Here is a 14,352-nt window from a genome sequence, read left to right as displayed (position 1 = left end):
ACTAACAACCGCTGAACAGGGATAGATAGAGACAGGGGAAAGGGAGAAAAGAGAAAGGGAGGGAAATCAAGGGAGTACAAAGGGAGAACAATTTTATTTAGGAAAAGTTAGCTATTTTCTGATTTTAAACTTGGGAGAGAGAAAGCAAGTCAAAGCAGAATTTAGAAGAGTCCAGACAAAATTACTTTAATAGATACAGAACTAGTCAGTTTGAAGTGTCTGTAAAAAGAAATCCACTCGGGAAAACTAGAGAGGAGAGGGAGGAAGTGAGAGAGAGAGTGAGAGCGAGAAAGAGAGGGAGCGAGAAAGGGAGGGGGAGAAAGAGATAGGGCGTGTAAGAAAACAACACCGAGATGTTCATGATCATTCCGAAGGATTCTTCCGCTGGAGGAGGTGGTTCAGCAGGGATGAGCTTGCCGCACGGGAAAAGCGCAAAACAGGTGTGTGTTTGTGTATGGGTGTGTTTGTGTCGGTTTGTTTTCATGTGAATTAATTACACAATGTATAATTGTATTATCTTCTATATTTGACTAATACCTCTCTACCTCGAGTGAACAACCATAGATGTTATGAGAGGTTTTAGCATCTCTTGGAGTTTAAGATGATATTGGGTGTATATAAATGAGTGTGTGTGTGTGTGTGTGTGTGTGTGTGTGTGTGTGTGTGTGTGTGTGTGTGTGTGTGTGTGTGTGTGTGTGTGTGTGTGTGTGTGTGTGTGTGTGTGTGTGTGTGTGTGTGTGTGTGTGTGTGTGAGAGAGAGTGAGTGAGTGAGTGAGTGAGTGAGTGAGAGAGAGAGATCTTGTTCTTCTATCCTCGTGAAAACCTGTGTTAGGGGGAGTTGAGGGTGAAAAGATGAATGGATTGATATAGAATGGGGCGGGGATAGGGATGACCTTGCAGGTACGGTATATGAAAAAATAGAAAATTAAGAGAAAATGATTAATTGATGGAGAATACTTGTGAATTTACCAGTGAATTTGACCTCAAACATCAATTTGTTCGTTACTCAATTATTGTTCATTTTTCAATTTGAAATAATAATATCTGATTCATTTCTTAGTTTGTTTGAAACACTTGTATGGATCTGACTCAGTTCCTGACTATCAGTAACAACGTTGTTATAATTGATCTCGCACCTGTACTTTCCCCATGCAGGTAAAAGCAGCGATCAGTAAGAAGGTTCAGAAACAGCAGATTAAGCAGAGGAGGCGGTCCAGTGAGCAGAGTGGAGACTCAGAAGTGTCAGCGGCTGGAGTCAACCCCCCCCATGGTAGGAGGTACAGCCAGACACCCACCCCCTTCCCCAGAGATAGAGAGAGAGGTACAGGGGATGAAGAGGAGGCAGAGGAGGACCTGGATGTGGAGGACCTGGATGTGGCAGATATGATGAAGACGAGTGGTCAGAAGCAGGAAGAGAAGGAGTCCATAGACCTAGTCCCTATAATGGACCCAGCATTTGGACCGGTAAGAGCCAGGATGACCCGGGTCTGCCCTGAGATAGGCCTTCTTTAGCCATGTGTGTGTGTGTGTGTGTGTGTGTGTGTGTGTGTGTGTGTGTGTGTGTGTGTGTGTGTGTGTCCATGTCCATCCATCCAAGGCACGATTGCAATCTACCAAGGTCCTGATTGAAATTCGAAGGCCCCCTGCTCCAAATAAAAACGCTGACTCTGTCCCCATACTTTACGGTAGCTGCTTATCCTATACCCTATATCCCATGTTTAAGTGTTAGCCTTGATGCTAACAGAGTTGTGTTGTTTATCTATGTGTTCAGGGTTCATGTGGTAGCGTGTGTGAGGGTTTAAGCTCCTTCATTGGTATCTGCTACATTAGGAAACTGTAATTCGTAACAGATATCATTTTAAGCCCCAGTAGTAATAAACACCAAACAGTACTCGTCCCCATCCACATTACACCGACACAACAGCACAACATCACATGGCTTCAGAGTCTTGGGGCGAGGGCAGTAGGTTTGCCCTCAGGAGTCTGGTTCCTCCCCTCTCCCCTGGTCTGGCCTGTCCTGGCCTGGCCTGGCCTGCTCTCCCCTGGCCTAGCCTGTCCTGCCTGGCCTAGCCTGTCCTGCCTGGCCTGGCCTGGCCTGCTCTCCCCTGTGCCCGTATTCGGCTCTGGTTCTGACTCACTGCAGAGTTCCTGTAGTTGACAAGTTGAGTCACTGGACACTAGTATCAGTATCTAACACCTGATCAGAACATAATACATCTACAGAATTACCGGCTCCTACACGCATATCACCATAGCGACCAGAGCCTTACTTCCAGTCAGGGGTAAGAGTCAGGTTACATGATGCGAGTCTACCTGAGTCTGTCTCAATACACACACACTTACCACACACTCCGTCCTCTAGGCATGCAGAGCAAACAAAGTGTGTGTGTGCGTGTGTTTGCGTGTGTGTGTGTGGTTGTGGTTGTGAGCTGACACCTGGTCGTGTCATACTGGTCGTGTGACAGAGAGGTCTAATACTGATACCTGATGCAGATCAGAACACACAGAACCAGAAGCCCAACAGAGTGACATGATTAATTGACATGATCAATAATAAAATATCAATTAGATAGGTAATCAGTCTTAATGGCAGTGGTTGCAACAATGTTTATCCTATCAACAGCATGAGTGTTGTTTACCAGACTTGTCCTGGGACTAGTCCTGATTTACCGTGTGTGTGTGTGTGTGTGTGTGTGTGTGTGTGTGTGTGTGTGTGTGTGTGTGTGTGTGTGTGTGAGTGAGTGAGTGAGAGAGATCTTGTTCTTCTATCCTCGTGAAAATCTGAAATCCACTAAAGGATAGTTAAAACCTCTTAAGTAATTTTCAATTTTCGCCTAAAATTACATACCCAAATCTAAATGCTTGTAGCTCAGGCCCTGGAGCAAGGATATGCAGCATTTGAAAGGAAACACTTTGTAATGTGAAATTAATGTAGGAGAAAATAACACATTAGATCTGGTAAAACATAATACAAAGAAGAAAACGTGTTTTTTTGTGTATAATCTTCTTTGAAATGCAAGAGAATGGCCATAATGAATTATTCTAGCCTAGGCGCAATTTAGACATTGGCCACTAGATGGCAGCAGTGTTTGCCCAACATTTTAGACTGATCCAATGAACTATTGCATATCTATTCAAAATGGTGTATCAAGACTGCCCAATTATGCCTAATTGGTTTATTCATACATTTTACACGCTCATAATTGTGCACCCTCCTCAAACAATAGAATGGTATTCTTTCACTGTACTAGCTACTGTAAATTGGACAGTGCAGTTAGATTAACAAGAATTTAGACACATCAGATATATCTATGTGCTGGGAAATGTTCTTGTTACTTACAATGTCATGCTAATCACATTAGCTCAACCGTCCCGAGGGTGGGACACCGATCTGTAGAGATCCTATTCATTAAACAAGGAGAATTCTCCCTTGTGGCCATATAGATCAAATACGATGTGGTTTTAAAGGGGCAATCTGCAGTTGCTACATACATTTTGTGACTTATAAATTAATTATATATACACATTGATTCGTGAATAATACAACTTCTAAATGCCTCATGAGCTTCAGAACCCAAAATATAAGCTTGTTTTACTCCAATGTTTGTTTAACAAAGTAAATGTAAACAAACACTATATTGCCTGAAAACATGGTTAAACCAATCATTTTGATATCATGTATGGTCAGTCCTTGCATCCATAGCTCGGTCTATGAATTTGAGAGTGGTTACATTTCTCCAGCCCCATCCCTCAGCTTTTTACCCAAACAGGACGGGGAGTACACTTTTTAGTTGTTTCAGCTGCTGATTGCTGCTTTAAATTCTGCCAAATACTTATGGAACACTATATTTTGTATTATATTTTGTACTATATTCTGGACAGAAGCTGTCCTCTAGTGGTATAAAATTGACACTGCAGTGTTGAACTGCCCTAGTACTGACCTAGTACTTGTTAAAGATTTTGTCATGACATGAGCCAAAATGTTCATTTGATCTAAATCAGAGTCTGTCTCCAAAAGTATAGAGGAAAAGCGGTCGGTTGATCTTGTAACAGACATCTGTCACTCAGTTAATCTTGGCACTCATAATTCTTATCTGCTACTATACCATACGTCTGGGTTTGACTGGATGTGAAGAGAGAGAGAGAGAGAGAGAGAGAGAGAGAGAGAGAGAGAGAGAGAGAGAGAGAGAGAGAGAGAGAGACATAGAGAGAGAGAGAGAGAGAGAGAGAGAGAGAGAGAGACAGAGAGACAGAGAGACAGAGAGCCGGAAGGGGTAGAGAGGGACATGACCAAACCACAGTATCAAATATTAAATAAATATTTGGCAGAATTTGAGGTAAGGTAATATCAGGTAAGCCTCATCTTTGAGTGGTCATGGAATGTCACAAAATGTATATCCTACTACAAATGTTATTTATACAACACACACATGCACACGTACACACACACACACACACACACACACGTACACACTGATGTGTTTGACTACCCAATAGCCTGGAAGTTGCCAAAGTACTTTGTTCACAGCTGTGCATCATAACAAGTCCCAGCTGGAGGACCAGGCCTATCACAGAGTTCATCCCTCTGACTTACGAGGGTATGGAACTCTCTGGATAATAGTTGGGGCCCGCTGGGCACCAATGGGCATCGATCTGGCATCACTTTACCTTCTCCCAATCCTAACCTTAACCATATGGGGGGGAAACACAAATCTGACCTTAGACCAGTGTCTATGGAACCTAACCCTTAGCCTTATGCCCCCAAGGTCAATCACAAGGACAATGGCTTAGAATGGTATGCATTAGTAATAAGCTCTACAAAGTCAGGCTACCGTATATTAACATCTGCCCCTGTTGACAATAAATAAATCCTAAAGGTCTCTCTCTCTCTCTCTCTCTCTCTATCTATATATATATATATATATATATATATATATACAGCATGTAATTCCCATCAGTAGTCATAGTATTTATTTTGACATTTGAGTCAGTGTTGAGTCACAGTTTAGTCACAGTCATGTCATGTGAGTCACAGTTTAAATGTTATCCTGGAGTGTCTGATATTATGTCCTGTGTCTCTGGATTAGACAGCATTACAGCTCGGATTAGAACCTCCGTAATGCTTTTATCATTCACCAATCAGAGAGAATATTACATTTGACATCCAAGGAAAGCATGAAGATGTGTTGATTGATTTTAAAAACAGACCAATTAGAGCATTCGACTGTGATGCGCGTATTTGGTTTGGATATTATTAACACAAGCATACAGTTAATGGTGTGTGTGATTCTAACATACGCACATACACGCATCTAATGGTAGTCCAAAACAGCAGCTTGCTTCCCGGCTTCAGTCTCACTCTTGGCTCTTTTCTTCCTCGCTCATTTGTTGTTTCTTTCCCTGCTTTGCTTCTTGTCTTGTTCTCTTCCTGCTTTCCCGTAGATTTTTATCTCATGACCAGTTTGATTTTCTTTCTCCCTGTTTCTCTGAATTGTCCATCCTTTTCTCTCCATCACTCCTCCTTCTCATCCTCTCTTTTCATCTTGTATCACCTCTCTCTCCAACCTGCCCTCAATTTCTCCCTTTCGTTGTTTCTCTCAATCTCTTTACTCTATCCGTTTCTCTTCTTACCCCTCCATCGCTCCCTTTAATCTGAAATGGAGGGATAGGGATTTTTAAATCCCTTGTGTTTGTCCCCTCTAATTCTCTCTATCTCTCCTCCCTCTCTCTGTCTATCTCTCCCCCTCTTTCTCTATCTGTCTCTCCCCCTCTCTCTCTGTCTGTCTGCATCTCACCCCCCTACGTAGATGTAGTCATTTGAATGCTGTAACAAGCCTTGCTCTAGGGACAGAGAGGAGGAGAGAAGGAGAGGGGTAGCGAGATAGGGGATTTAAGAAGGGGTCAAATTGAGAGTTGATGAGTGAGTAGGAGCGAGAGGGAGAAAGACAGAGTAATGCACGCATGAACTCTTTTCTGTTCAGACACAGAAGTGGACTAGGTTAATGTTTGTTTTAGGCGACCTTAAACGCAGATCAGGATGTTGTTTATGGGATTTTGGATCTTCTGAGTGTGGCTTAGAGGTTCTACTGTATGTTTCATCTCTGATATGAACATCACTTCAGACCACGATGTGACTGGGTGATGGGACCTCCTGGACCCCTCCTCAGAACTCTAATCTCGGGTGGGACCTTTGGATCTCCAAAGAAAGGGGGAAGGGAGAGAGAGAGAAAGACAGACAGAAAAAATAGGAACAAGATAAATAGAATAGAGAGGGAGGGAAAAGAGAAGGAGGGTCAAGAGTGTTACTTCACACTCCGAGGATAGGGGATGGGAAATTGTACTAAGCCATCCATGAAAAACAAAATGAAGGTAAGAGCAGTTATTTGCTTTTTTTTAAAGATATGGGATGAGAGAAGCCTTTGCTTGCTTGCTATTTCCTTGTCTGTGTGTTTATGTTTGTAGTACCCTGAAAATATTGGCAAAATGTATTTTTTTCTGCAAAGTACTCAATTTAGAATAGGTCCTGTGCATTTTTAAGCAACATTGATCTGCAGGATTGTCACAACATTGATCTGAAACCATATTCAACGTGATTATTCTGAACAACTCCAGCAGAGACAATCTATGACGTTTCTTTTTCACTTATATGCACAACGTCTCTGCATCTCTGTACAATGGAGATCTTTCTTTGATGATCTCCGAGCCTGACAAGCAGTATTACTCCCCAGAGATCTTTATCCTTGTGTTCCCTAAAGGGCAGGCCCAACAACCAGATCAATCTGGTACCAGACGTGGATTTTGATACTACAGTTATTCTCAAGCGCATACAAGCATATTTTTTTTATAGATCAATGTTGTTGATTTTTTTAAAGTGTTCTCAAGACACAGAATTCTGTGGCCCATTGAAACAAAAACAGTAAATGCATTTTTTTCAAAATGTAGTTGCCTTCTCAAAACTTAAGTATATTCATCAATTCTATATGCTACCGTCACAATCGCTAATACATTACTCAAAAGAACACGACTGTCTGCAAAAAAAGATCAACACAAACATTTATTTCTCTTGAGTCTAAGCTGACAAAACAGAAAGTTAGCGTGTGCAGTTTTTGATTCTAGTGATCAAAATATTTGCTTTGCAGTCACTAAATCATGATGATCAAAACTGGTGCATAAAGGTGCATAATTATGGAAAATTACAATATTATTCCTGATCAAAAGGAAAATAGAAAATAAGCACACTGTGCAGGAATCCTTCATCAATATCTTCACAGTCCAATTCCATGTATTCAGTACTGTGCATAGGCTTAGACCTTCCATCGGCTGCAGAAACACAATCCCCAATAGAAATAAAGAAGGTGAATACAATGGCAACTGATATGAATGTCTAGGCCTCAATCCACACCACTGTAAAGCTCTATAATGGAAGGTCACAACCCACTGGGCATAGACCCCAGTTCAACATTTAGTTTTGATTCACATTTGGTTGAGCTGTCAACTAATGTGAATTCAAAGTGAAATCAACAACAAAACATTACCCATGTCATTGGATTTAGATTCAAAGTTGGGTGAAAAAAAACTATTGGCAAATTGATTTACCACGTTGATTCCACATCGTCACATAGATTTTTTGGGGGGGTTGAAATGATGTGGAAACAATGTTGATTCAACCACTTTTTACACAGGGGGGGGGGGGGGTGTTTAGGAGTAACCCAAAGTCCCTTAGAAGTAACTCCACTTCATTTTCTGCATGTCTGCAATGTTGTAAAAAAAATCGTACAAATTTGACAGTCCCTGTTGCCTAGATCTTTCCCTATATTGTACCTTCCATTTCCAATATTGTGTCGTAGTATTTACTGATTGCCAGAAACAGTTTGCAACCTTTTCTCTTCCGATGAAAACAACATGTTCATATTCTGTAAACAAAACACTTCGCATTGAATTTTGCATTCATTGATGACAATTGTATTTACAGTTTTGTAAAGCTGAGCCTAATACAGTATATGCAATCCAGGCATAAAGACAAGAAACGTATCAGACATTCTGCAAACGTACTTAAGCATTTGATCATCGTTGGTTTGCTGTAGGTTAGTTTTACCACACTTCCAAAACATGTTTGTACACAGGTTGAGAAAAACTGTAACTAAACACAACTCTGGTATTATCGTATTGACGAGATGTAATCTGTAAGTGTGTTATGTAACACTGTGTTGAGTCTCTGAGATGAGCAGAGTGTCTGAACACTTACCAGAATGAACGCCCCAATCCAACTCTGAGCCAAGACTGAGCCTCGGAAAACAGAACAGAGAAAGAGATAGATGAGAGAGAAAGAGTGAGAGATGGAGGGAAAGCATAGCTTCTTGTAACCAATACACAGACCAGCACATAAACAGACAGAGAGCTAGACTTATTAGGCTGATGGTCTGCTGGCTGATAGGGCTTGTCATGTAGATAGAGTTAAACTTCTAAAAGTCTGACAGAGATTGCCAATCCTGTCCTGTCCTGTTTGCTGATGTAACATCGGATCTCCCTGAGGACTAGTGCTGTGGACAGCTGGCTGTCAGACCTCAGCAGACAGAGAGGGAAACAGAGTGTGAAACCAACGACTGTTGGGTTCACTAGTTCTGGATGATTCTGGTTCTAAGGGGGCCGTCGGGCCCCTGGGGGGCAAGGGGGGGGCAGGGGGCCAGGAGGGGCCCCGGTCGGAGGGCGAGGAGGAATCGGGTGAGGACGAGGAGTTTAAGGCGCCACTGTCTGCACTGGTCCAGAACTGCACCGTGTTACACAGCATCGTGGGACCCGCCTGCATCTTCCTCAAACAGGGCTTTGCAAGCAGCCAGATCGTACGTACACACGCTAGTGAACACATACACACACATAATGAGACACATGCATGCAAGCGCATACTCAATCACACACACACGTACACTTACAATTACATACTAAACTATTCACACACACACACACACACACTCACCCACACATCATGATCATCTTCACGTCCTTCTCACCACATAACATTCTCTCCACAATCATTTCATTTTCATCATGGGACAACCAATCAAACGTGCTATTTAAAGTACATTCTGCAGGCAGAGAGGAGTCCAACCAAACCTTGATGCGGTGTTGCACTGTGTTTATCACATACAGGGAGATTCCAAGAAGAACATCCATAGTAAAGAGAAAGACATCTACAGGGATTGTCTCTCCCTATATTTCTCTGCCATCAAACAAACTCAACCTAATGACCTACTACACCAAAACAGGCACGACCTACAGTGTGTGGACATGTGTGTGTGTGTGTGTCTGTAAACAATTCACATTATATGTCCAAGGGTCTTACTTACAATAAACCACCTACATTTCCTAACCCCCCCCCCCCCCCCCCACACTACCTGATAATCTGGTTACTACAGTGATTTATGTTTTGTGAAAGTATTTTACCGGGTCCATAATACAAACATGGCTCATACAATGCAATCTGTGTAGATTTAGGTTCAGATATACAGTACCAGTCAAAAACTTGGACACCCACCTCAAGGATTTTTCTTCATTTGTATTACTATTTTCAACATTGTCGAACTATGAAATAACACACATGGAATCATGCAGTAACCAAAAAAGTGTTAAACAAATCAAAATATATTTTACATTTCCGATTCTTCAAAGTAGCCACCCTTTGCCTTGATGACAGCTTTGCACACTCTTGGTATTCTCTCAACCAGCTTCACCTGGAATGCTTTTCCAACCATCTTGAAGGAGTTCCCATATATGCTAAGCACTTGTTGGCTGATTTTCCTTCACTCTGCGGTCCAACTCATCCAAAACCATATCAATTGGGTTGAGGTTGGGTGATTGTGGAGGCCAGGTCATCTGGTGCAGCACTCCATCAATCTCCTTCTTGGTCAAATAGCCCTTACACAGCCTGAAGGTGTGTTGGGTCATTGTCCAGTTGAAAAACAAATCATAATCCCACTAAGCCCAAACCAGATAGGATGGTGTATCGCTGCAACATGCTGTGGTAGCCATGCTGGTTAAGTGTGCCTTCCATTCTAAATAAATCACAGACAGAGTCACCAGCAAAGAACCCCCACACCATCACACCTCTTCCTCCATGCCACACATGCGGAGATCATCCGTACACCTACACTGCGTCTCACAAAGACACAGCGGTTGGAACCAAAAATCGCAAATTTGGACTCATCAGACCAAAGGACAGATTTCCACCGGTCTAATGTCCATTGATCAAGTTTCTTGACCCAAGCAGGTCTCTTCTTCTTATTGGTGTCCTTTAGTAGTGGTTTCTTTGCAGCAATTCGGCCATGAAGGTTTGATTCACGCAGTGTCCTCTGAATTGTTGATGTTGAGATGTGTCTGTTACTTGAACTCTGTGAAGCATTTATTTGGGCTGCAATCTGAGGTGCAATTAACTCTAATGAACTTATCCTCTGCAGCACAGCTAACTCTGGGTCTTCCTTTCCTGTGGTGGTCCTCATGAGCGCTGTCATCAAGGCAAGGGGTGTTTAAAAAAGAAAAATATTTTGATTTGTTTAACACTTCTTTGGTTACTACATGATTCCATATTTGTTATTTCATAGTGATGAGGTCTTCACTATTATTCTACAATGTAGAAATTAGTAAAGATAAAGAAAAACTCTGTAATGAGTAGGTGTCCAAACCTTTGACTGATACTGTGTTATATCTTTAGACGCAATGTACTAGATATAGATACTATTTAGTCTAACTTTGCAAAGCATCCTGGTTTACTCTTTCTAATAATGTGTGTCTACTGGCACGCTACATATCACATGTACCACCTCTGCTATTAATCATACCGTAACAAAAAGATGTCGATTTTATCAAGCAAAAACAAATGGCAGAATTTCGCTCTCTTCTTTTCTCTCCTCCTTTTTCTACCTTTGGCTGATTGGTTCCCATTGTCTTTGTGATTGAGGCCCATTGTGTATTTTCTAATATCAGCGGTTGAACATTTTGTGTTTGTTGATCTTTAGATTTACATCTGTGTGTTTGACGGCGGTTTTTGTATCCACATGAAAACATGCACGTACGTTGTTTGTCTTGTCGTGGGTACACGAGTAAACAGATTTTGTCGTCGTCGTACGTCTCGTGGGGTTGTGATGTACTGCGTGTGTGTGCGTGTGTGTGTTTGTGATGCGATGTGTGTGTGTGTGTTCATGTGCCACCACCAGTCTGCTTATGTGAGTCCCTCTGCAACCTCCAACAGGACAGGGACCTACGACCAGAGGAGATTGAAGGTAGATTTTCCCTTTCTATCTCACACAGTCAGAATCGTACCATGACATGTTTTACAATCTACATTCTCCAATTCTTAACCTGTGTGCGTACTTGTATGTTTGTGTGTGTGTGCGTGTGCGTGCGTGCGTGCATACGCGTGTGCCTGTGTGTTTGCAGAGCTTCGCGAGGCGTTTGTGGAGTTTGATAGGAAGAAGAATGGTTATGTCAGCTACAAGGACCTGGGAGAGTGCATGAGGACCATGGGCTACATGCCCACAGAGATGGAGCTCATCGAGCTGGGCCAGTCCATCTGTGAGTTGGATGTCATCATCACGAGACAGAGGAAACCACCGTGTCATGGAATATCTGAAATATCTTGAGTGCTATGGCGGAATTTAGGTTGATTATTGCAATGAATTAAACACAAAATCAAGGATTATTTAAGCAATGAAAGACATTTTGTCCATATTGTAACCATGAGTAATAGTAGTAATGTTTTTATCTGGTCTGTAGGTGGCGGCAAACTAGACTTTGATGACTTTGTTGAGCTGATGGGCCCAAAGATGCTGGCAGAGACAGCAGACATGATCGGAGTGAAAGAACTGAGAGATGCATTCAAGGAGGTCTCTCTCTCTCTCAGATTGTGTGGTTTGAAAGCTGACAGAAATGGTTGCTGTCTTTCTCAATGTGAGTAACTGTCACTATAGCCTCCTTTCTCTCTCTGTCTCTCTCTCTCTTTCTCTCTCACACACAGTTTGATGCTAACAGTGATGGTCAAATCAGTATAATGGAACTGAGGGAGGCCATGAAGAAGCTGATGGGAGAACAGCTGACCAACAGAGAGATCGACGAGATCCTCCGAGACGTGGATCTCAACCAGGACGGACTGGTCGACTTTGAGGGTGAGAGATGTGTGTGTGTGTGTGTGTGTGTGTGTGTGTGTGTGTGTGTGTGTGTGTGTGTGTGTGTGTGTGTGTGTGTGTGTGTGTGTGTGTGTGTGTGTGTGTGTGTGTGTGTGTGCGTGCATACTCAACTTCAGTACTGATTTATATTTGTTAGAAGCAGTGGCAGGTTTTCTGTCGGTCTGTGTATGGGATAATCATGTCTCCTTTTCATTTAAATCTCTGTCATTATCTCTCTCTCTCTTTTCAAAGAATTTGTTCGAATGATGTCACGCTGAGATAACCATATGGTTGTTGTGCAACAACTGGAAAAGGGACCACTACATTTGTAGTGAACAACTGGAAAAGGGACCACTACATTTGTAGTGAAGAACTGGAAAAGGGACCACTACATTTGTAGTGAACATTCTTGTTCTACTGACTGGACCTCGGTTTGTTATTTTTTGTCAAGCAGCACTTAAATTGAGTGAACACTTAATAGTAGTTCTACAAATCTTGTAACTCAAGCTGTGACAGTTAAATTGAACATTGATTGGTTGTAACATATCAAAATCCTAATGCTTGGCTGTCTCTTATGAGTATCTCTTATCTTTTTAAAGTGTCTTTTTTTTTAAGTGAATGTTTTTACTCTGATTGTATGTGTGTTCAAAGGTTTAATCTCGTTTGTAAAATGTGACGTTATTTTCAAATAAAAAGTTGTCTGTGTTGTTTTTATGTGTTATCTTAAATGTAATAATTTCTAAGAAAATGTTTGACTAATTCATTTATTGATGATAAAATTAGACACATTTTAATGCAACGTAAGACTAAATAGGGACAGGAATTTAGTTAATGAAAATTATAATTCATGAATTAATCTTCTGTTCAAGGCAAAGAACACACGGTGGCATGGAAAATATTTGTTTCAACCAACTCAACTGAGCAATTTTATGAACTTCTATGACAATGGAAAAAAATGGAACCAAGTCAAACGTGGTTTCCATATGTTTGATAATTCCATTCATTCCATTGCAGCCATTACACAATAAGCTGTCCTCCTATAGCTCCTCCCACCAGCCTCCTCTGCTATGCATATGCAAAGACACTATGTTTATGAGCAGCACTGTGGCAAGTTTGAGTCCGGGCTGATCACCTTGAGCTGCTGGGTGTAACAGAAATAAATCAGAGAAAGGGTCGTAGTTCATATGGTGCATGGACACGAACCAAAGCGTAATTGAATGGAACCAACAGAGAGCTGAAGGTTTTCAGCCACGAAGGGAGTAGAACAGAGTTGAGTTTGGGGGTCATTTTTCTATGTGTGGCCACTGCTCATGCTCTCAAAATGTTGGCGCCCGGAGAATACACATTTCCAAGGTGAGCAGGATGATTATGAGATGGAGTTACGTTGGACTGCCACTGGGCCGCAAGCAAAGTCGGGAGAAGAGGAATGTTGGGACGGAGACACAGAGAGATGAATTTCTGAGGAGGAATGGAGGGGAAAAAAGAGGAAGAGGAAAGTATGTATGGGGTGAAGAAGAAGAGTGGTGTCAAGTGAAAACAGATTGAGCAGTGCACCAGACCGAGTTCTGGAGGTGAAAAGGAAGTGAATGAGGGAGAGTTAAGTGAGGTAGAAGGTGTGGTGAAGAGCTCAGAACCCGAGCCTGGCAATCAATGGACATGATAAAGAAGAATCTTGTCCAGTAGGATTTACATTTTTTGAGAAAGTGTATCCTTGTCTTTTGGCAGAGCCACCAAACCTAGACAGAAAGCTACCCCACCCAGACCCAGGAGGCTTCGCAAATCTGAGAACAAGAACACGCTGTCAGTCAAAAACCCAGAAGCACCTCCACAACATGACCTTACTGCTAGGGCCAGCACTAAAGGTCAAGGGTCATCTCAGTCCGAGACAGCAGGGCAGCCAGTGACTGAAACTACTCCTAATTCTGCCACCAAATACAACCGCAAGTCCTTTACCAAAGTTCCGGTCCTGACCTGAGCACAGCCCAATAAGAGAGTGAGCCTGCGGCTCCAGGAAAGATCACAGCCAACAGCAGAGCCTCTAGTAGACTTGAGGCAGGACTAGAAGCAGGATCAGGGAAAGAGGAAGAGTGGCAGGTGGGAAGAGGGAGGGGCAGATGGGAAGAGAGGGAGAGATTATGTATCTGTAGTGAGACTCCTGACTATAGCTCCAAAACCAGTTGTAAAGATGTAGGATCTT

At 42.2% G+C, this 14,352-nt stretch overlaps 1 protein-coding gene across 2 annotated transcripts; it reads left to right on the top strand.

Moving 5' to 3' along the window:
* LOC115130728 (calcium-binding protein 2-like) lies at nt 1–12,869 on the top strand. Of its 2 annotated transcripts, XM_029662137.2 has the most exons (7): nt 1–440; nt 1,156–1,464; nt 11,243–11,273; nt 11,431–11,565; nt 11,767–11,876; nt 12,008–12,155; nt 12,408–12,869. In XM_029662137.2, the coding sequence occupies exons 1-7, from the start codon at nt 354–356 to the stop codon at nt 12,431–12,433; spliced, it is 846 nt and encodes a 281-aa protein (XP_029517997.1). In that variant the 5' UTR covers nt 1–353; the 3' UTR covers nt 12,434–12,869. The 2 variants fall into 2 exon arrangements, with proteins under 2 accessions (XP_029517997.1, XP_029517998.1); XM_029662138.2 differs by lacking the exons at nt 1–440; nt 1,156–1,464 and adding an exon at nt 5,260–6,369.
* Nucleotides 12,870–14,352: the final 1,483 nt, after the last annotated feature.

Source organism: Oncorhynchus nerka, linkage group LG6, assembly GCF_034236695.1.
Source record: "Oncorhynchus nerka isolate Pitt River linkage group LG6, Oner_Uvic_2.0, whole genome shotgun sequence".
In the NCBI taxonomy this organism is placed as follows: Eukaryota; Metazoa; Chordata; class Actinopteri; order Salmoniformes; family Salmonidae; genus Oncorhynchus; species Oncorhynchus nerka.
This window is presented reverse-complemented; position numbering and strand designations above follow the sequence as displayed.